The 22,955-nt window shown below is 34.6% G+C and overlaps 1 protein-coding gene across 1 annotated transcript in view; it reads right to left on the bottom strand.

Moving 5' to 3' along the window:
- Positions 1–9,598: 9,598 nt before the first annotated feature.
- The window catches only part of LOC121425320 (thyroid hormone receptor beta-A-like), a 44,453-nt gene continuing 31,096 nt past the window's right edge, over positions 9,599–22,955 (bottom strand). The window contains exons 5-9 of the mRNA XM_041621353.1: positions 17,103–17,311; positions 13,245–13,361; positions 12,404–12,662; positions 11,805–11,932; positions 9,599–11,144 (exon numbers count right to left, since the gene is read on the bottom strand). Coding sequence (XP_041477287.1) covers positions 11,022–11,144; positions 11,805–11,932; positions 12,404–12,662; positions 13,245–13,361; positions 17,103–17,311 — 836 coding nt within the window. The 3' untranslated portion in view covers positions 9,599–11,021. The remainder of the gene's footprint in view (positions 11,145–11,804; positions 11,933–12,403; positions 12,663–13,244; positions 13,362–17,102; positions 17,312–22,955) is intronic.

Below are 22,955 nucleotides of genomic sequence, written 5' to 3'. Positions count from 1 at the left end.
ATTACTATTCAAGTATGAACAGGTATGAAGGATGAAAATGAGTGCCATTCGTGCGCTTTATATTCTTGTGTAATTGTAAAGCTATTCACAACCTAGAATTTGAGGAGCAAGCTTTCTTTCACTCTTCGGAATTTTCTTAAGCCAAGTGAAGAGTCACACACATTTTCTCAGTGCTGCCTAGGTAGGGAGATGCTGCAATCATTTTAGTCATTACAACATAGATTTCCTGTGTTTTATGTTCTTGTTTGATATATATGCAGAGGACTTTATGGAATTCAAGTGATAAATTGGCCCAATGTAATATCATGTAATTTTTCAGTACATGTAATCAAGTAATATCAAATTTACAGGTTTGTACCAAGTTCTATCTTAAGGCCTCTTTGGGATCTCTATGCAGCTCCGATCTGCATGGAATCGTACATTCTCTGTATCATTTGTGTGCAGAGTCTGAGGAGAACACAGGGTAGCTGCACAATCTCTTTTATACAATCTTAGCACAGCCTCTGTATGACCAGGGGCCCATCTTACAAAGAGTCGCGATTGATCCAATCAATCGCACCTATGGACGGCCAGCAACGTCAACATGTATGCATGTTTGTTCAAAATATTTTCTAGCTATGATGTATATTCATGCATCAATTGTTTTCTTGAAAATTCACTGTGCTTCTCTATGTTTACAAAGGAAATTATGCGAATTTCCTGTAGAAAAATTTATGACACTGATGGATTTCCATAGTTATGATTGATTGGATCAATCATAACACTTTGTAAGACGGGCCCCTGGGTTCATACAAGATCTCATATGCAGATAACATGAACAGAAATGTAGACCAAAGCCATTGGCAATATCCCAGATATGAGCTTTGTGTTACAAAGCTCTGAAATCCAGTGAACGACTACCATAACAACCCTGCATGTACAGATTTATTTAGAGCCTTAACCCTATCTAGGCCGGGGTATTTTGGGAGTTCCTATGGCCGGGGGGGGCCTCCCAGGCCCCCCCTAAGATCTCGGCCGTCGACCGCGCGATCGCGCCGAAAATTGGCACGCGGGTTGTCTGGGACATAATCTACAAGATTATATAGTAATTTATTTCATGCGAATCGCTATTAAATGATTATGCTAATTTATGCGTAATTAGTATGCGAAATCATACTTTTTCCTCTAACTCCCTAAATAAAGCTCCAAATGTACTAATTTTTGGTATAGAAACTCTTTGTGGTGTCCTTAGCAAGAATACATGAAAAAAATTGTGATATCAAATCATTTCTTTGTTTTTTTGACCTTTAGTTTTTCATTGTTTTTTCAATGAAATTTGTTGGGGAGTCTTCTGTGATCGTAAAAATCATAACATGAATAAATTTAGACTAGCAAAACTAAAAATAATCATTCATTTATGAAGTTTGGTTGAAAACACAATTTGCATTGACTTTGTACATGAAATCACGTTTTTGAGCAATTTTTGGTCTGACATGCACTTACATAATGTTGCGTAATTTCGGAACCACATACCCGGGTGACGCAAAATTGGTCTCAAAAGTTGCGTAAGACTTGAAAATAAAAACTCAGCGAGCGGCGCGGTCAAAAAATTTCGCACGGCAAAAATATTGCGCGATTCGTTGAGGGGGGGCCTCCGAGGCCCCCCCGGCCTAGATAGGGTTAATAACTTAGCCGAGTATGATTATATTTTGCAATAACATTATTAAAATGTTTGTGATGGTGATAAAGATTAGATATATAAAGTTGAATCTGAAGAACTATAACTTCCAAAAAGTCAAATTATTGCCCGACTCAAAGCAAATTTTCACAATGGATGAGTTAGGTCTTTTAAGTCCATGTATGCTCAAGTGATCAACCTGATCACATTGTAGGGAAATGTTTATTTCATCACATGTATGAAACAAAGATAACAAACATATCAAGTTTTGGATTGTAATGTTATCATAATGTAACCCATTAATAAAATATATATCGGTATGTAATTATTCAGTGACTAGGGTGTTTCTTTTTTAATACGTGAAGGTGTGCACTAAGATATTACTCAGGACTGTATTTAATTTTAAGGGATGGTCCGGGCTGAAAATAATGATATCGTAAGTAAAATTTACAGAGCAAAATGATGAATATTTTATCAAAATCGGATAACAAATTTTGAAAGTTTATCAATATTTTGTGAAAAATTATATGCACATCGTCATGAATATTAATTAGGTTGGCTGATGATGTCGCATTCCCACGTTCCTTTTTCTTATGTTATAACATGAAATCACAATTGTGTTATTTTTTCATACTTGTGTATTATTATGTATCTCCCTTATGAAATTAGTTGCGGCAATAAATAACTAATGCACTTAATCGGTTGTTAGTCAAATTGCTTTTGTTCTTGGTAGAAAATATTTGAATAAACCAATTTCATATCATAAAATACCAAAGAACAAGTGGGGATATGACATCATCAGCCCACCTAATGAATATTCATGAGGACATGTCCAGAACTGTTTCACCGGAATAATGCAAATATTTAGAATTCAATAATTTCGTTATCCGATTTTGATGAAATTTTCAGAATTTTGCTCTATGAATTTCACTATATTTATTGAGATATAAAATCCTGGACCATCACTTTAAAGGCTAATGTTACATTAGAACAAACATGTCAAAAACAATACACACTAGGAGACACTTGAGTAATTTTTACCACATAGAGTTTATTATATACTGTAGTTCCGACAAGCACTTTACTAGACAAAAAAGAAGTCAAATAAACATTCAATCAGGCAGCAGGTTTATAACATTTTACCCGTATCGTCTTAGTTCACTGTCTCCACCCAATATGACACCTACATCACCAAAGGGGGACCAGTGACATAGCTGACCACAAAAGACAACAACATTGTATACATAACATTCACATTGTTAACAACCACAAAATACAGGCTATATACATAATCTTACATCCAACAATTCTCACAAAGACTATGGCCTACATAGATACCCTTCTTTACACATTGTAACATCACTGACCAATAATTTTATTTTATATATTATATACAAAATGAGGTATATCTTTCTTTTAAACAATATATAACACACCCGTATTGGGTATGGAAAGCAACAAAAACAATATCCGCGGATATTAAGAGTAATTTTTATTCGTCATCTGGACTCGCATTGTCAATGACCAAGATTTTTTGCCATCAACTTTTACAAGGTGAAGAAACATCCAGGAACGAACAAGAATCTTTCTCAACTATCAAATAGGTCCAGATGACTAGAAATGTTCATGATTTTGAATTCACTATGTTCCTTCATTAATCAAAATTGGCATTGTTTCATCTGGATAGAAAAAAGATAAATAACAGAACCCTAAAATGCTGAACCAACCCACCTTTCAAATTAAGGCCTTGTATAATGACCATAAGCATCAACATGGAGGTTACAATAAATCCTTTCCTCAAACTGTTCTTTTAATTAAAAAAAATCATGTTTTCATCATTTATGGTACTGTCCCACCAAAGCAACTGACTCCAAACTGACAGATAACGTAATATATTTGGTTGGTCTGGGCTCCCTCTTACACAGAATTACGATTGATCCAATCAATCATAAAAATCCATCAGTGTCATAATTTTTTCTACAGGAAATGTCCTTTGTTAACAATGCAGACACCAAATTGTCAAGAAACCAATACATTCATGACTAGAAATATATTTGAACAAACATGCTTTTTATATGTTGACTTTGCTGGCTTTCCATAGTTGCGATTGATTGGATCAATCACAACTCTTTGTAAGATGGGCCCCTGGAGTCAGCTTCTCCCAAATAAGGATGTCATTTAAGAAGGGAAATTAATAAATCATAAACAGCATGCACTGACCTGAACAGAAATAGATGCATAATAATAAGCTATGAATAATATTTTGATACCAAGTATGAAGAAGCAAATGATGTACATATTACAGACAAAAAGCATGACAGCATCTATACAGTTCTCGCTATCACATATGTCTAGTAAACTCTTACACCAGCAATACACTGTATATCTTTACATAGCACACATACTAAATTACTTTCTTTGGTGTGCAAATGCACAAAGCATTGCATTCGGTCAGAATCATAACACACTCTTTTAATATTTTATCTTTGCAGCTGCATGTGTTTAAATACACAAGAAATTAATACTCAAATAACAAATATACAGTTTTATAATAGTGAGCAAGATTAGATGAAAATACGTTGGGATAATAGATAGACATATCTTGTAATTAATTATGAAAATGCTATTGACAAATTTTGAAACCATATGAAATCAAATGTTACAAAACTGTAGGCTTTCTTTTGTGAAAAACTTGCAGAACAAGAAATCAAGCATTTTTTTCCAATTATTAGTATGATAAATCTCAATAGAATTTACAGCACTAGTATTTATTTTTACATTCTTAAGCATAATATGGGTATGAATTGTTTTACAAGAATGAATAAGCATTCCCTCTGATAGAGAAAAAGACAGAAAGAAGGAGAAAGGTGGCAGAATGTGGGCAGAGAAAGTGGGAGGGAAGACAAGGCAGGGGGGGGGGGAAGTAGGTGAAGATGGAATGAAAGGGAGGGTTGGGTGAGAGAAACATGGATCTTATATCAACAAAGCTCAATATAATTAGGTACTTTACAATGAAATTGCTTCACTTATAAACTATTTTAATTTCAAGACAAACATGTTTAGCACACACTTTTGAGAATCCACCATTTTCCCATGAAACATTATTTTCAGCTGCTAAACGGTTCTTTGGGATCACACATCTTATACTTAATTAAGGCTCATAAAACACTTAAGTTCATACAAGGCATTAACTACATGGAAACCCTGTGGAACCTTCAATCAACTATATGGCCCCTATTCTGAAGTCGGGTTTAACTAAAACTCTGGCTTAAATTTGTGGTTTAAGTATGGGAAGCCAAAAGTATCAAATTTTTTTATTTAGTTGTATGTTTCTTATGTTTACTGTGCTCTTTCCTGATTCATCGATGTTGAAGACAATTATCCATTTTATATTTCTTAGACAATTATGAATGATTTGAGATCCAAATGAGCTGAAGTATGATATCTGTACTGTTAGTGATTTATGTAACAATTGGCTATCCATACTTAAACCACAACTCTAAACCTGAGTATAAGTTAAACCTGCTATCAGAATACGGGCCGATGCCTTTAACATTTGTATTTAATCCGAATGGAGGCAGATTAAGAATAATATAGATTTAAAAAAAAAATCTTTAACCTACATGTAGTAACCGGAATATATCAATATCATTCTTCAAATACTTTAAATATAACATTCTGATTTAGTTTGCTAATATCTATTGCATAACAAACATTAATGCTATGTTTAGATGTTTCTTTTGTTGCAACTCATTCAGAAGAAAATACATAGAGATCCCTTTAAAAAAAATGTATACCCACAAATGCATGCCAAGACACTTGAGTATAAAAATGATTTGAGAATACTGAATACATGATGATGATGTTCACACACAAGCACTAAGGCTTTGGTATACCCTGTCATTCACAGTGCAATAATAGCTCAATGTACATAAAGACCAAGTCCCTCCAAACACAAATTTATTTGAATAAGAAGAGAAAAATCAAGCAAGCATAATACTAAAAGTGTCATCAAAATTGGAAATAAAATAAGGATATGGCATTTGACTTTTTAGTTTTATTTCACTCACACTTATATCATAGGTACATCACTGAAATTAAGAATATGAGGGAATCAATGATGTTCACTCATGGCTTTTTATCTCATTAAACAAGATAATGATTTACTAGTTTTTCATTTTTTTTTCTCATTTAATGCAAGACATAGTGTGACTGCACAGTAAAATTTGAAAATGGAACCATTTTCAAAGTAAGTTATTATGATCCAATTAGAGAGATTCTTACTATAACATATGATAATTTTATATTCAATATTCAATATAGTAAAATCCAAATGATAGTGTGTTAGGTCATAGATCATTTGCATATCATCCATAGTGTGTTATAAAGTTATGTCAGAGCTTTATTTCACATCTTATAAAGCTACAGTAACATTTAACTTTTTTTTTCAAAATAATATGCTTGTTTGATATTTTTCTTTATATACTCATATCAATTATTGGTAGGACTGAACCTACAATAATATATTTGGTCAATTTACTTTCTTCAAAGGCGAAAAAACTTTTACAGTTATAATTTTTACAATATGATTGCGTTTTAATATGTATATACACACCAACTACCAATATTCAATATATTATACTGTATATGTTAACTTGGCCCATAATAATTATGCAAACATCATATCTGAACAATTACAATCTTAGACTGAAAAATGAACATGCACTAATGAATGTATCCAACATACAATTTGTAAAGGCCCAAATAACCCCAATATCTGTATAACACTCTAATGCAAGAGCTAGTTAAAGGGCATGTACATGTAAAGGTCCCAAACCCCTTGATATCTGCAAAGATCAAATAACTAGTTTAAGTCTCGTGCATCACTGACAGATTATGAATCATTAAACAGGCCTCTCAACCAAGTATTAACAGGCTTAGTCATTAATTAAACCACATAATTATTAACAATATTGATGTCCCTTAAAAACCACATTATCAAGAAATGCATGGGACTGTAGATGACTACTTTCTCTGCCATTATCTGAATTAATTACCACTGATACATGACCAAAAAATGTAATAATTATGAATATAATAATCACTATTTCCTTTTTATTGATCTATCCACCGTGATTGTACACAGACTTATAAATTGTAGTTTTTAAAAGATATAACAAAATACACGTACTATCAAAGCAAGAATGTAGGGCATAAAACTCCCCCAATGATGTAGAGAATAAAATCACCCCATTTCTACAAAGAATGAGGCACAGCCAACATGAGGTATAGCAGAATAAGAACTTGAATTTGATTACAAAACTTATGAGGTAGATCATGGAACGTTTTTTTAACCAAAAAAAACTTTCTGATAAGATTAAAATAACTATCACTACAATGAAACATACTACATTATGATATTCATATATATTTTTTGTTACAGATTAAGTTGATTAAAATACAATTAATCACTAGCTGACTCAAATCACATATCCTTTGATTATTTTTCTCTTTTGTTATATTATATATATCTGATTTATTTTATGACAGAATATATCTCTGTGCTCCAATTTCATATCATTCAAATATCTGAAAAGGACAAAATTGACCAGAAAAAAACTAAACCTACTTTGAACGTAGAAAATCATTGGAGATACTGTTCAGGTAGAAAACACAAGTAATTCCACTGAAAGCCAAATAAGAATTTCTTATAAAATGGGAAAGGGGCAAAGGGCGTATAAGCTACTTAAATTCTCTAGTCATTATCTTCAGAATTGAAATTAATAATTTATTTAGAAAAAATGCTCATGTAGCCCAATAGAAACTATTTAATAAGGTCTGTAATAGTTCAAATCCAAAGATAATATAAAGAAATTTGATATACATGTTCAAAGAAAACAAAAATTTCCATACAATTGTTTTAGTTCAAATGAGGCTTTTTTTCTCAGAAGTATATCTTCACATAAAAAGGACATAATGCTTCTATACAACAGAACTTAATGATATTATTCCCTGATAATTCTTTAATGAATGATTTTCATATCTCTTGTGTAAAAAACACCAAGATTCTATAATATATATTCAACAAACTATGCACACACAACACACTGGAAGTTTATTCTTCATTTTTGAGTGAAAACACCCATGAAGATACATATAATAATATAGAGTTTTATACATTCCTTTCATATTTACACAAATGTTTGACACTTTCCCAATTAAGAACATGCTTCATGTTACTAATGAATAAATTGTTTGCCTACAAATGGCAAGAAAATAATTTCATGTCACCTCCATTCTTGACTACTAACTAAGCAAATTCCAGGTTTACAAAGCATTATTCTCTACCCTTCATCACTGGAACCTTGTAATGTGATCGGTCAGAGAGTGGTTGAGAACACTTGTTGAGCCTAAATAAACCCGGCATTTCACATGAAAAATAGATGTGGGACAATCTTTGATGGACAAGTCCACCCCAACAAAGAGTTGATTGGAATAAAAAGAGAAAAATCCAAGAAGCATAACACTGAAAATTTCATCAAAATCGAATGTAAAATTAGAAAGCTATGGTTTCGCTGAATTTCACAAAACAGTTATATGCACATCCTGGTCAGTATGCAAACTGATGATGTCATCCACTCACTATTTCTTTTGTATTTTATTACATTAAATATGAAATATTCTAATTTTCTCCTCATTGTCAACTGAAACAATGAATTCCTCTCTGAACATGTGGAATTAGCATTGTTTAACTCTTAACATGCCACGCACACTACTACTAAACCCAACGCCACAGTGCTAATCCGATGCTAATCCCCTGTGCCAGACAGAAAACCCCCCTGTGCCACATTGATTTTGGGATCGCGAGTCGTAGTCACTCCTTTCAATAGTCCTGATTCTAATTGCTTGTAACTCTCTAACAATTAGTTTATCCACAAAATACTGTGTAGTAAAGTTGTAGGAAATTTCATACCCCTTATATGGTGTCCTCATTATATGGATTGGTTATTATCTTTACCGCTAAAATATGAGTTGTATCAAGTAGTTCCATTTTGTGGAGTATTTTGTATGGATCAAAAAACCTAGGTCTCTTCCCTCTCAGAGGCGGAGCCATATCTTGTAAAAAATGTAGAAATACTCGAAAAAGTCGAATGTAAACCGCGTAAGTTGATCTGTCAAAAAGCAGAGTTCGCACTGCACACAATAGTGCTAATTACGGTGTGCATGCAATGCGCAATACAATGCAAAACGGCGTAACAATGATTGTAATTCCGAATGTGTGAAGTCATGCACGAAGCAGGCGAGGGTAGGAAACAATGCAATCAATAGTGGGCGTGCGAGCACGAGTGTGGCACGTTATAGTAGGATACGTAGCGTGCACGAAGCACTCAATGAGTTAATATATGGTTCAGTCAAGTTGGTCCTTATTGTCAAATCTGTAAAAAGTGAAATATTGTATAATCAAAACAATGAAAAAAAATAGTGAGTTGGGAAAAAATTGACTGTCGCTGAGTTGTGCATATCATGTTTTGTGCCATAACTTTCTTGTTTGACATCTGATTTTGATGAAATTTTCAGCATTATGGCTTTTCTCTATTCATTCAAATCAACATTTTTCTGGGGAAGACTTGACCTTTAACAAATAATACCACCCCCCACAAAAAAATATAAATAAAATAATAAACTAAATGAAATATAAAAAAATAAAATAAAAATGAAAAATAATAAAAAATAGAGAATAAAAAAAGAAATGAACAATTAATAAATAAAACACAACAACAACAAAAAAGAAAATCCCTCTATGATGTAAACTCTCCAATGGATCCCATGGCATTTGCTCCATTAAAGATGTTTCTCGCTTTAGCCAAATAAAAACTCTAAATTTAGGCCTACGCCTACCCCATTCCTTATCCCTCAAATTATTCTGAACTACAAACCCTACCACCACCCTAACACCAACTTATAACTCCAGACAGATTAAGACAGGAACAATCACACTGGAAGCTAATGTTAGTTGACCCTTCAACTTAATCTTTGGTAACATTAATACTTGCCATTTGAAACTCAAAATGATGCATTTGGGTTTACATGGCAAGATTGCTAACACAGTAGTTCCAAATTGACAATAAATGTTACCCCTACTGTAGATGTGTATTCATGGTTATATTTTGAGAAAATATACATCAACAAATTACTGTAACTAGATAAACCATGATTATGTTATATTCATTCCATATATATATATGTATATACAGTCTTCCTAGCATAGCATACACATGCCCCGAGCAAAGAGTCTGAAAGCAATGAACTAAAACGACCTGAATTAATGCTCTTCTGCTTCTAAACACAGAGCATTATCAGAAATCAATTCGCTATTCCCTGAGAGGTACTGGTTACTATGGAAACAAACATAATCTACTAACCTGATACAAATCAAAATATTTCCTGAGAAACTTCTTTCAGCAAATCCTGACCATGCCAGAGAGTGATTCAAACTCAATCTTCTAAACTTGCCTTTTTGCAATCAAAAGGAAGGAAAATGTTATTGAAGAGATTTTCTGTATGGACTATTCTTACCACCCATGAATTTGGAAATACCTGTAAACAAAAAGCAATGGGTGATAATGGACTGGCATGGACTGGATTGCTGACATACATGTAAGTCATCCGTGTCAAAAAAGATATGAAGATAACAAGGAACTGTCGTATATAGTTTTCACACATCCGTTATCCTTCACACATGTCTTTTGTAAAAACGAAATGAACGGTATGAGGTATTTCACGTTTTGAGTATTCTCCTTAAAACACATTGTTATACTAAATATTCCTGAGAGTAAGTTGGGTTACAAAGCTAGCCTGCCCTCCTATAGAGAAAACATTAATAATCTGATTTTTTTCGCTCTATGGGAAATGGTGGCAACTCTACTTTTCCTATGGGAATTTCAGAATTCAATTTGAAAAGACATAGGTAACCTAGATTGGAGAGCAGCAGTAACGCCGGAAGCCAGTCAATAGTAGGAAGAGACATCTTCAACTTTTGAAGACTACTGTGATGTTTCAATGAATACTGCAATTTAACCTGTAAGAATAACTCCTGTAGGTTAGACAACGACTGAATATGACTATTTGACTCTTCAATTTGGATGTTATCTATTCAATCCATGTTGGGTTTTTTACTCCATCAATCCATCAAGGCTGAATGCCCCAAGCTAGGTTATCTCTGTTGATTATCACACAAGTTTGGAGAAGAAATGTGCAAGAACGATATAACCGTAGATGTTCATTGCAAGGATGGCAGGTTTCTCATACTTATGACAGGTTTGGTGAACTACTTCAAGCATTGAATGCAAGGTAGGCTGGGGACTCAGACCAGACCGTTATCATCAAACATCTCCAAGAATATCTGAGGTATTTCATTAGGTCGGTCCAACTTGATGCACATGATGCGTTCAGCATGCCTGGCACTGATGGTCCTCAAGTCGGTGATCTGAAACATGAAACAGTTTTTATATTTTAATTCATATCAAGTATAACTTTCTTTCAACAACCATCAAATAATTTGTAAAAGTGAATACTAGTATCTTCTAATCTGAAAAAGATAAAGATAATAAAAGAACATCCTAACAGGAGTTTAAACTTCCAAGAATAGCTATAACAAGGTGGTTCATTAACCATGAGTCTTGCCTGATTTTGCAATCAATAAAATATGCAAATGATCTTTGGACACCTACATGACCTTTGACCTAATGATCCTCATGAATACAAGTGTACTATTATATAATGATTTGTACCAAGTGCAAACACAACTGGAAATAAAGAAATGATAGCAAGTTGAACAAAAATTTCAAAACAGGTTGGACATTTCACCTCATTTCAACCCCTAGATGACCTTTGACATCATCATCCTCATTAACACACATCTGGTATTACCCAAGCCTGGATCCATTTAATTGATGCAGAAATAAAGAAATGAGAGCGAATAGAACATAAACTTTGAACATTTTTGTAACAGACTAAGAGACTAACGGGGAAAGTGATCACAAGGTCTCTGCCAATTTCGTTCAAGCATGACAAAAACAGAATGCTATATATCTTTACATTATATTGTCCAGCATGCAGAAATTAAAAAATATATTTCTAAAATTACCTTCATGAGTATCTTGGCCCAGTGCACAGGTGTCTTTGGCCTAGATTCATTGATGAAATGCTGGAAGGCTGTTAACAGACTGTCTTGTAATGTCTCAACAAGCTTAGCCTCCTTCAAACCTGGTCGGTCTGTAAAAAGAAATCAAGACCAAAAATTCATAAATTTCAACAGAAAAGAAGAAAAAAAAATACATCCTTGGAATATGACCATGGCTTACATCAATGCATGACACAAGTTCTTGTTATACTCAATGTTGTATTCCAAAAAATTAATGAAGGTGCATACAATTTTCATGTGCAATAAAATGGATGCATACGATTGACAAATTGTGAATATGGTAAAATGAAACAAGGGCAAAGTGACCATGTTTTGTAATTTTGGTCCAACTTTCCATCCTGATGATCAAAGGCCTTTATACTCCAAGAGAATTCTCTTACTACCCTTCCAATATGGCTAAATAAACCAAACACCTTGAGAAAGTTTAGTACTTGAAATCATTGTTGATGTGTTATTATTCTGCACTTTATCACTCCAGATAGCAACCATAGCTGAGATAAGGTGGCAGCGGTGGGATCGAAACGAAGACCGAGATAACTCACCTCCCGCTATCAGCAACACTGCAGCTAAGAGAGCATTCTCTGTTTCTGTGAGTTGTAATCTAGACATACTGACAGCAAAGTCAAAGATGGGTTCAATTAGCTCACTGAGGACACCATGATCCATGTCCGATTTGCCGACCCGAAGACCGTTGGAGAGGATTAACTTCTGACTGTCCGGGTCGAACTTCTGAGCTATTCTCAAGCACATGATCTCCATGCAGCAGGTCTTCAGAAGTAAAATTTGATCATCATGATGAAGCTACGAAAGATAAATTTAAAACACATAGCGACTGTTAAAAAAATCATAATTCAAGAATACGCATTATGGAAGCCGAATTTCCCCTTTTGTTATATTTTGATGACTTTAGTATTAAAGTCGGCTGTAGCTGAAATCTCTATTTACATGAAGCAATCGAGCTGTGTAGCCAATTGTGTTAACATTTTCCTGTAAAATTGAGAGCATAGGTATCAGATCATATAATAGTCTTTATAACACATTTTCTCAATAGATTTTTCAAAAGAAGCTTTGCTGTCTAAATAACAACATCATACATGCACTTTGAATAAAGGTAATCTACTGAAAACTAAAATACAAAATGCCATTCATGGTTGATATTTTTCAAATAGCTTGTTAAAAAACAATTTCAAAAAAGATGGATGAATATTTTTTACACTAAAATAATAGTCACATAAAATGTTGAAAGGATAATCACTTCCCAAAACATGTAATCCATGGCTTGAGACAATAATTTTTCTGAAATATTGGATACTAATCTTTACATGCCAAGTAAAGCGGGGTGAACAACAATGTACCATTATTCATCATGTAGAGGCTACTCACATTTGTAAATCCTGGTATTCTCTTGGCAAATTCCACTACTTTGACTATAGAGGGCGTCATGATCTCAGCTAAGGGTTTTTCATCCTCCATCTTCAGTTTCTTGCTATCAGGCTCACTCTAAAAATACAATAGATATTAAAGGAGAAATATATTGATTATGAATGTGGTCTTATTATATATCAATGGAAAGGTAATGATGTGGGGATCATCAGTGGGTCATTCAAAAATACCGAAAATAATACAAAAAGGTGAAAATCGCCGATTAAAAAACGCTAAAATGCCCCTCCGAAATATGCCTCGCATCGGTCTCTGAATTGACTGGAATTTGATGACGTCACTGTCTGTACGAGAGGCGTGATTGGCTCTCCAAAGTGAAGCTCCACTTGCATGCAAAACCTGTTGCGTGGGTACGTTTTCTCCACACTGTCACTGAATACTTCTATCACGAAATGAAAGAAAACCCAGAATTTTATCTAGATTTGGATTTTCAAATTGATGATTTAAAGATGAAGAGAATGATGATGAAGTGAACAACACAGTGAGGTAGTTGGAGGTAAATAATGGGGGAACAATGCCGATGATTATGATGAAAATTCAACTTGCCTGACGATCACAAGTAAAGTCATGTACATGCCGATTCGCTACCAACTCATGCAGCTGCTGCTACAAGTGGTAGCTATACGTACACCGCGCGGGCCAAATTAAATCCATGAAAATGAATAACCACATCAGAGAGAGTCTATCATAAGAAGGAAAATAATGATATAACTGTACTTACAAACAAGTGAATAATCCGAATTAACCTGAAAGCAAATCAACTCAACGAATAGCAGCAGACGATATGCACCGACCATAAACTTCATGTGGCTGGGATAGATTGTCACTCGTTCTGTTAGATGTAATTTGTAACTCATTAATTTGACAAAATTACGAAACTCGGGGAATTATTTATATATATAAAAATATAGTAACATCTCTTATTATTTTTTGTATTACGATAAAACCTCTTTTGAAGGAAAACGTTGAGATAAACTAAAATTACTTTTAAATCCCCCCCCAACATGCGTAGCTTGTATGTCATTGCAAACAAACCATCGCAAACATGCACGTATTCCTTCCTTGCTGATTGAGAGCTGTGCAACACGTGCATAGATCTATTCTCTCAGTCTCAGCCAAGGCGAGCAAACAATACGGCATGTGTTGTTGTGATGGTTTGTTTAAATGCTACGCATGATGGGATGATCTTTTACATCTAATTTTAATTTACCCCAACGTTTTCCTTCCAAACAGGTTTTATCATAATTCAAAAAATGATAAGAGATGTTACTATATTTTTATATAGAATAATAATTCCCCGAGTTTCGTAATTTTGTCAAATTAATGAGATAAAAGTTACATCTAACAGAACGAGTGACAATCTATCCAGTCACATGAAGTTTATCGTCAGTGTATATGCCATATCGTCTGGTACTATTCGTTGAGTTGATTTGCTTTCAGGTTCGGATTATTCACATGTTTGTAAGTACAGTTACATCATTTTCCTTCTTATGATAGACTGTCTGGATGTGGTTATTCATGTTCAGCATGAATTCAATTTGGCCCGCGCGGTGTAGCTAGCACTTCCAGCAGCATTAATTGGTAGCGAATCGGTATGTACATGACTTTACTTGTGATTGTGTTGCAAGTTGAATTTTCATCATCATCATCATCGGCGTAATTCCCCCAATTACCTCCAACTACGTCACTGTGTTGTTTCACTTCATCTCAAAATCATCAATTTGAAAATCCAAATCTAGATAAAATTCTGGGTTTTCTTTCGATCATTTCGGGATCGAAGTATTCAGTGACAATGTGGAGAAAATGTACCCTTGCAACAGGTTTTGCATGCAAGTGGAGCTTCACGTGGGAGAGCCAATCACGCCTCTCGTACAGACAGTGACGTCATAAAAAAATCCCCAATTTCGCGGACGTAATTCTGCGTGTTTGAAGCATTCAGAGAGAGAACTTTAAACTATCAATTAACTGAGTTTCATCCGTCTCCATGATAAATGATGTACACCATCGTGTTCTCCTTATTTTCTCCTTTATTGTGATATATGATTCTCCAGTTTTACGATTTTCAATATATTTCTACTTTAATGATTACAAAGTAAGTCTTACAACTATGGTAACTTTGCCCTATTGTAACTACCATTGAAACATTTATTCTGATTACAAAGGTATTTAGCATAGTTCGAACTCTTTATGAACGGGGCCTCAGGTATGTCCTGAATGCAGTGGAAAGCATATTTCAAAAATAGGATAAAAATAAGTTACTAACTCAAAATTCTCTTTTCCAGGATTGAGCTTTTCTGAAATTATTTTTAAATATACTTCTAGGTTTTTTCATCATTCATTGTTAATTTATGTGAAAGAATTTTATTTCTTATCTTTACCCCACCCCTGAAAAGTGATTAGTTTCGCAATAACTCTATGGGCGTATAATAGCAAATGCAGATTTTGACAAATATTCAGAAGAGGACACTACATACCTTAAACTTTCAAGAAAGTTAATTTCAACATGGGACAAACGTGAGGTGGGACGTCAACAAAATAAATTCAACTGTTACACTTGCAGTACCTTTGAAATTCCATGGTCAGGTGCTTTACTGCATAACCCCCACATAGCTAAATATAATGCTTACATAGCATGCTTTAAAATGACAAATATTCTCAACATCAAATGAGCATGTGTGGTTTGACCTTGGCCTGAACTGACAATACAGACAGTCTCTTGGGTCACTTAAGAACTAAAATGTGGCCAGAGATGACAAGTATACCACTACAATCAGTCTTTAGGGTAATGTTATTTTGTGAACCAAATGAAAACACTCATTTACCATGGCAACAGCTGTGGGATTGCAGGGGAAGATTGATAGATTTGAATTGAAAAGGAAGTATTGTAATCAACATAGTTTTAAGTTCTCCCGATATACTGTATGATAGCATTTAGGATGTACAAGATTTTTTTTCATCCTTTAAGTGTCAAATATAACCAAAATGCATGTAAATTGCATTTAGGTCTATTAAAACATACTTCAATGAACATTAGAAGGAAAAATCACCCTCTTTCTCTCTGTCTCACAGTATAGATATAATTCATAAAAAACGCACTTGCCGAAATGCATGAAAATTGGTCTGATATGCTGACAAACAGAAATGAAAACATATTCTCTATGATTCATGTTGGTAAAAGATTATGTGAAAATCTACTTAAAACAAGGATTATTTTGACACGGAAATGATGTGAAGACAACTGGTAGAAACTAAATTTCCATCTTTAATATGGGCCTATGTGAAAGAATAATTTTGGGGTACACTGTAAGATGTTGTTCAAAATGCAAATGAAAAGGTTGATAAAATAGTTGCATCCTTCACGCAGGCATCTTTTGTTGAGTCAAATACACTGGTATATGCATAGTTCACAGCATATTTCTCACATCCCTTACTGTTTTGTCTCAATGAATATGAGAATTATAAATGAACAGATGCTTGCTGGATTCATGTATGAAAGAATTATTGACAAACCTCTGACCTTTGATAAGGTGCCTGCAAATATGCAGGCTGGATTTACAAGGAAGGTTTAGACAATTGATACTTTATATTTAAGAGGTTTAAACCCCCTCTCCAGCCTTTTAAAGATATCCTGAAAAAGCGTAACATTGAAAGCACACATTACCATTGCAAACAATAAAAGAAGAGAGGATTGAATCAGATTCATTATGTGTGCGTACTTGACAAAGCCAGATGGGGACTCTAAACAGTGGGTTTATATCTCCTCTATGAACTTTGCAAAGTGATGGATATATCAATACAAACCTCATCCCCTGAACTCGATTCCCTCCTGTACATATGACTGGTTTGTTTATGAGCTACCAGAATAGCTCTAATCAACGACTCTTCATGATTTGTCAGCTGGTTACTAGAGATTAGACCGGTCTGTCTCAGCATCTCTTCTCTGCTACGCTTCTCACGATTCTCCTGTATCAGCGCCCTCTTTGCCTTGCGCTGATTCTCGTTCAATACCACTATAAAGACCAAGATTAAGACCAGAAAAGGGTTACACCTAAAACCTATCTACTGCTGCAGGTGTTTAAAAACATTTGTGAAAAATATTTCTTCTTTATTTGTCAATGTCAAATATGAATATCTTCTAATGGAATCACAAATGTCAAATTATTATATTCAACAACTAGAATCCATTTAGGAATGTGCCCCTAATCATGTAATACTATGTAGCAACATGGACCTATCCGTAATAGGTCCATGGTAGCAATAAGCCAGACCAATACTGGAGCAAAGTACTCGAGATATCAAATGATCACCAAATTCACTAGCACAGGCCCAGTATCATATTTTGAATGTATATTAAAGTGAGTCCTTGCTCTAGTGCTATACTATTGTGATAATGACAATAAAAACATTAACAACAATGATAATACATTAATAAGATGATAACCTGGATAGAACTAACTGGAGCAATAAAACTTTCCAACACATTGAAATAAATATGGAGAGAATAAGAAAGAATGTATAGATTAAATAAATTGGAAGGGGCTGGATAATATATATCCTTCATAAAAGATTTGTTTGGTCAATAATCTGCTGGTTGACCTTATGTCTAATCACTTAAGGACATCCCATTAACTGTATTCAGTTTATGGATTAAATGTTAAACATGAATGAAGATGAAAAGAAAGAAGAAAGCAAGAGGGGCAATTTGGAGGAGTAAGAGTGAGAGGAGAGGAGAAAAGAATTAGAAAGAAATGATAAAATAAAAGAAAATATGAAAATGAGTATAAAACTAGTAAAAATAAGAGAAGACAAGACTGAAAAGTTGTGGCAAAGTTCTAGATCGTTGAAAGATGGTGGATAGGAGCTGGTAGAATAAAATTGAAGAAAAAAGAGGAAAAAATACAGGAAGAAAATGGATTTGGCAATACAAGAAGGCACTCACTGATTTTTAAAAGATAAAAAATATAATACAAAATATAGGTTTGAGGTTGAGATTTGAGGGAAAAACATTAAGGATAAAAAAATATTAAAATCAAATTTTTTAGATTTGTAACTTCATGTGTGCAGCCTCCCCAAATATTGTTATAAATCAATGATATGTCCTATTCTAAAAAAATGACAATCTTCTTATCCTCCTCCTCCTCCTTCTTCTTCTTCTTCTTCTTCATCTTCTCCTTCTCCTCCTTCTCCCCTCCTCCTTTTTCTTCTCCCTCCTCCTCCATTTTGCTACTTCATCTTCCTCTAGTTCTCTTTCTTATCAATATACCCCTGATAGATAGATGGTCATTATAAGAGGAAAGTAGAACTTACAAAAGGAAATGTCATTGAAATTGAAGGGATGACTTCTCATCTTTAGAAATTGCAAAACAAGCTGTCCCTCATCTATTTTTGTCCTTTTAACTTTCTCTTTGTACATTTATTCCTTCTCTTTCCTTTTAATCTAAAGCTCTTGTCCTTATGTGGCCTTCTTTGGGACACTTCACGACCTCGATTCAAACAAAAGAGACCCAACCTTGCTCTGGGATCTTCAAAAGGAATACCGATGACAAATAGATCACGCAACCTCACATCACCTCAAACATCCTTTCAACATTATTGATTAGAAAATAACATTCACATCGTTACTTAAGCTCAATGCACACAGCAGGAAAGATGGCACATGCGCTCTGCACATGCAAGGGCTCAAGACGTGACAATTTGTTCACGTTTACATATTTCCCTTGCATTGTTTTTGACGGCTGTCTTGGCGTTGCTATGTTCCCAAGGATTGATGTGCACGGAGGTTCTTAAAATAAAGGTTACCCATTGTTGTGTACTAAAAACTAAAAAACCTTACAAATGAACAACTCTCAATCATCAACAAGTCATATAATTTTTGTAGCAACTAGAAGGGACAAATATATAATCACCCTTACGAGAAAGTCATGTAGTGGAACGAGTGATAAGAAAAATTGCGATTTTATCATTTTTAATAACTATTTCGGAAAAATATTGTGTTTTCATTGTACCTTCAGTTTTTCAAGGACATATAATCTCACACCTGCCCCTGAAAGAAAAAAAGTCATCATGAAAAATAGAAATTCATATGAGGTCACAAATCAAAATCTTAATATTCTAATAACTTTTGTTTATCTTTGATGGATTTTCCTCAAACTTTCACCATTATTTTTCATTATTTCTTTTGACCATTGTCGTTACAACACATCTTTTTTCAGGATGAACTTCCCCTTTAAGGAAAATCTTAAGGGTCTATTTTCCACTCATAGTGCTAAACCACCATATTTTCGTATATCAGGACATAAAAAGCAAATCACAAAACCCTCAGACATTCATTCATCATTGTCACTTATCCAAAGCAAGGCAGCAATAAGGACATTCTATCAAAAGAAAAGAAACAAAATCCAGGAAAAATGACCAACTAATCCATTGATCTGACAAACAAGCAGAGTAAAAGTAGTACTACCTTCAACCACGCATTCATAATCCATCAACAAAAAAGAGAAACATTCTATGCGGCTTGCCTCTCAATAGGCGGTGCTGCACCATCCCGAGTTTGCCCAATCTCAAGATTTTATCCCGATCGGCCCTCTTCGCGATTAATCTCGAGATTCAAGAAACCCCGTCTCCACCATCGCAAGAAGAGCGATTCCTTCTCGAGCAAGGCATCGATGCATTGCCGTGTATAAATAATCCCGAGTGCATCTGCACCTACGAATTAGCGCGAAAATTCGTGAAATAGCGCGCTATTGTGCAAATCTGGGATTTAATCTGGGATTGCAATCTCGAGATTAATCCTACGAAATAGCGCGATAAATGCGTCTGCATTGCAAATAATCTTGAGATTGTTCAGATCGGGATAATTTGCCAGATCAGAAATAGCGCGCTAATTTGAAAACTTGGGATGGTGCAGACGGCCCTCTTGGTATTGGCTTATCACCATAATTATTCCACAATATTGGAAAGTCTGATCTTGTCCTATGAGACATCTATTACCTCAAAAAGGCTGCAAAACATGACATACATGATTACAACAACCCGAAAAAAGGCTAAGCTAAAATGTATTTATAAATTTATAAGCAGGTATTTGCTGAAATAAGCAGGACAAAAGTAACCCCTTTCCTAAGCTTCTAGTTCTATTGCATGACTTCATTTGTTCTTAGCATAATTGGAGATAAAAATACAGTTACCAATTGAAAGGGGCATACTTCTCACAGGTAAGTGTTATAGACTTCCCTTCTTCTCATGAAATATTTTCACATGGACTACTAATATTGTATCTTTTCGTTTTTTTCATGCTGCTTTAAGAATGTTCCCCTGACCCAGCCTAATTTTAACAAAAAAGAGGAGTACCATATAGGGCATACATGTACCGCTACAAGTACAAAATTCGAAGGTCCTCAACTGTAACCACATGCAACTACAGGTTTCAGAAATCCATAAACACATACTCCATGTTTGCAGAATAAATCCCTTTTTCATGTCTTTTTTATTATAAACAAGAAAATTTTAAAAAGAATGATTGCATTTAATAATTATTTTACTACATGATTGGAGATAAGCCTGATTTACAAACCATACATTCGGGTACGGCTGCATATAAGTTATCACAAACTTTCATCAACTCCTTCATGCCATTGGTTTTTGTGATTGATTTATCATGGAAATTACCAATGGATCGCAAAGTTGCTATAATAGTAAGTACCATTGTCCTCCTTATCCCCTGTATATCATCATAAAAATCCAAACCATAATAATACATGCATCATTGCATGCATTGACAAGATATATATATATGTAGTCTTATTTTAATTGTGTGAAAATGCTCATCAAGCAGTGTCTTCCTTTTCAGAAGCATACCAAGAGAGGTCACACGCTATCTTGCCCTCAGAACCCAAACTTTTTTTCTATTGTCCAATTTTTTAGTTCGGTTGTAGATCCATGACATGAGAACTGTCAAAAGACTGGTCCCCTCTGACAGAAAGGACTTTCCATCCTTTGAACAAATTCAACAAAGGCTAATGCCAGGCGCTTTGAGTAATGTGACCTCATGAATCAATATATTTAACTGGTCTAATAATCCCATCATTGAAAGCGATTCTCCACATGACATGGGCATAAACACATCTCAAACGACCCTCCTTGCCCCCTTCCCTTTGTAGTCAGGTCTATTTGCTGTTTTCTTGACCTCACTTAAGGGTCTATAATTGTCTCTCAATAGAAATAAAAGACCTTATGTCACCCAGACAGATAAAGAAACACTTCCTTAAAAAAGGATAAATTTGGCTGATATGTTGACCACTGAAGCCAGAGAAAAGATCTTTGCTTGGTCTAAAGGTTAGAATAATAGGTGAATCAAACACTGTGGGGAGGATGACAAGGTAACAGGACAGACTAAAATAAAATCACATTGAGAGGGAAACAATTCTGATTATATTTCTTATAAACATGGGGATGAGACATTTCACCTTCAAATTAACAGAAGCCTCTATTAACCAAGACACGCAAGTAAAATATCAAAGACTCAGTGTTGAGCCAGCATGCACAAAAAATATTCCATATTTTTCCAATGAATGAAAAACAGAAACTCCACAAGAAAATTCCTTTAAAACCTTGTGGCCAAGAGAACTGAATAAAGGGATTACACATCAATGTCCTTAATTATCAAATTAATTCATTTCAACCTCATGAGGTCCATGAAATTCTATAGGAGTAAAACCTTTCCTGCTTTAGGATGCACATGTCATACAACATATTATTAACTGTACAGTATAATGGTACGATCACAAAATATTCAGATGCCATGGATTGCTATATGATACCAGTATCATATGGAAAATTTCAGTTGAAAACAAACCGATTTCGTAAAAGCATTAAGACATGAAAAAAAAACAGTTATATTAATCAGACTTCATATATCCATTCTTTGTATGAATTCTCTCAGACTTCTCTCGAAGCCAGAAATGCCCTTGAGAGTTGGTTTGCATTAATTTTATACACTGTACTGTGTTGACGTAGAATAGAGAAAAATCTAATATGCTTTTCACACTGTACTTTTTTTCCTTAACCCCGGGAAATTGGTGGGGCTAAGGGGGAGTCTTAGCCCAACCAATTACCCGGGGTTAATAAGCTTAGCCCACTTTGTTTTCACACTACGTTTTAGCAAAGTGGGCTAGCACGGTAAATAGTATGGTACTATCTGGCCCTGAAAACAAGGCAAAAGCAATTTTCTGTCTCGCCCACTTATGAAAATAACCAGAAATATCATGATTTGTGAGGGCACGCAAGAGGATTATATCGAAACTTCATTGTGAAATGACTGGGATGGAATAATACTTGTCATAAGAGCCTTGCACGTAAACTTTAATGTTGACCTGAAAATGACCTTTGACCTTGCCATGTGAACTGCGACTGCAGCATGACATGCAGGTCGCCTAAGTACATCTACCATCCAAATTTGTTTGAAAAGCGATTTACAGTTGTGGAGTTAGGTGTCATAAGAGAGTCTTGCATGTAAACTTTAACGTTGACCTGAAAATGACCTTTGACCTTACCATGTGACCTCAGACTGCAGCATAACATGCAGGTCCCCCAAGTCCAGCCACCATCCAATACCCCTTTCATAAACCCCATTAAAATGAATTAGGCGGCTAATAGCAG

This window comes from Lytechinus variegatus, chromosome 1 (assembly GCF_018143015.1).
Source record: "Lytechinus variegatus isolate NC3 chromosome 1, Lvar_3.0, whole genome shotgun sequence".
In the NCBI taxonomy this organism is placed as follows: Eukaryota; Metazoa; Echinodermata; class Echinoidea; order Temnopleuroida; family Toxopneustidae; genus Lytechinus; species Lytechinus variegatus.
Note: the sequence above shows the minus strand (reverse complement) of the source record. Positions and strands in the feature narration are given on the sequence as shown.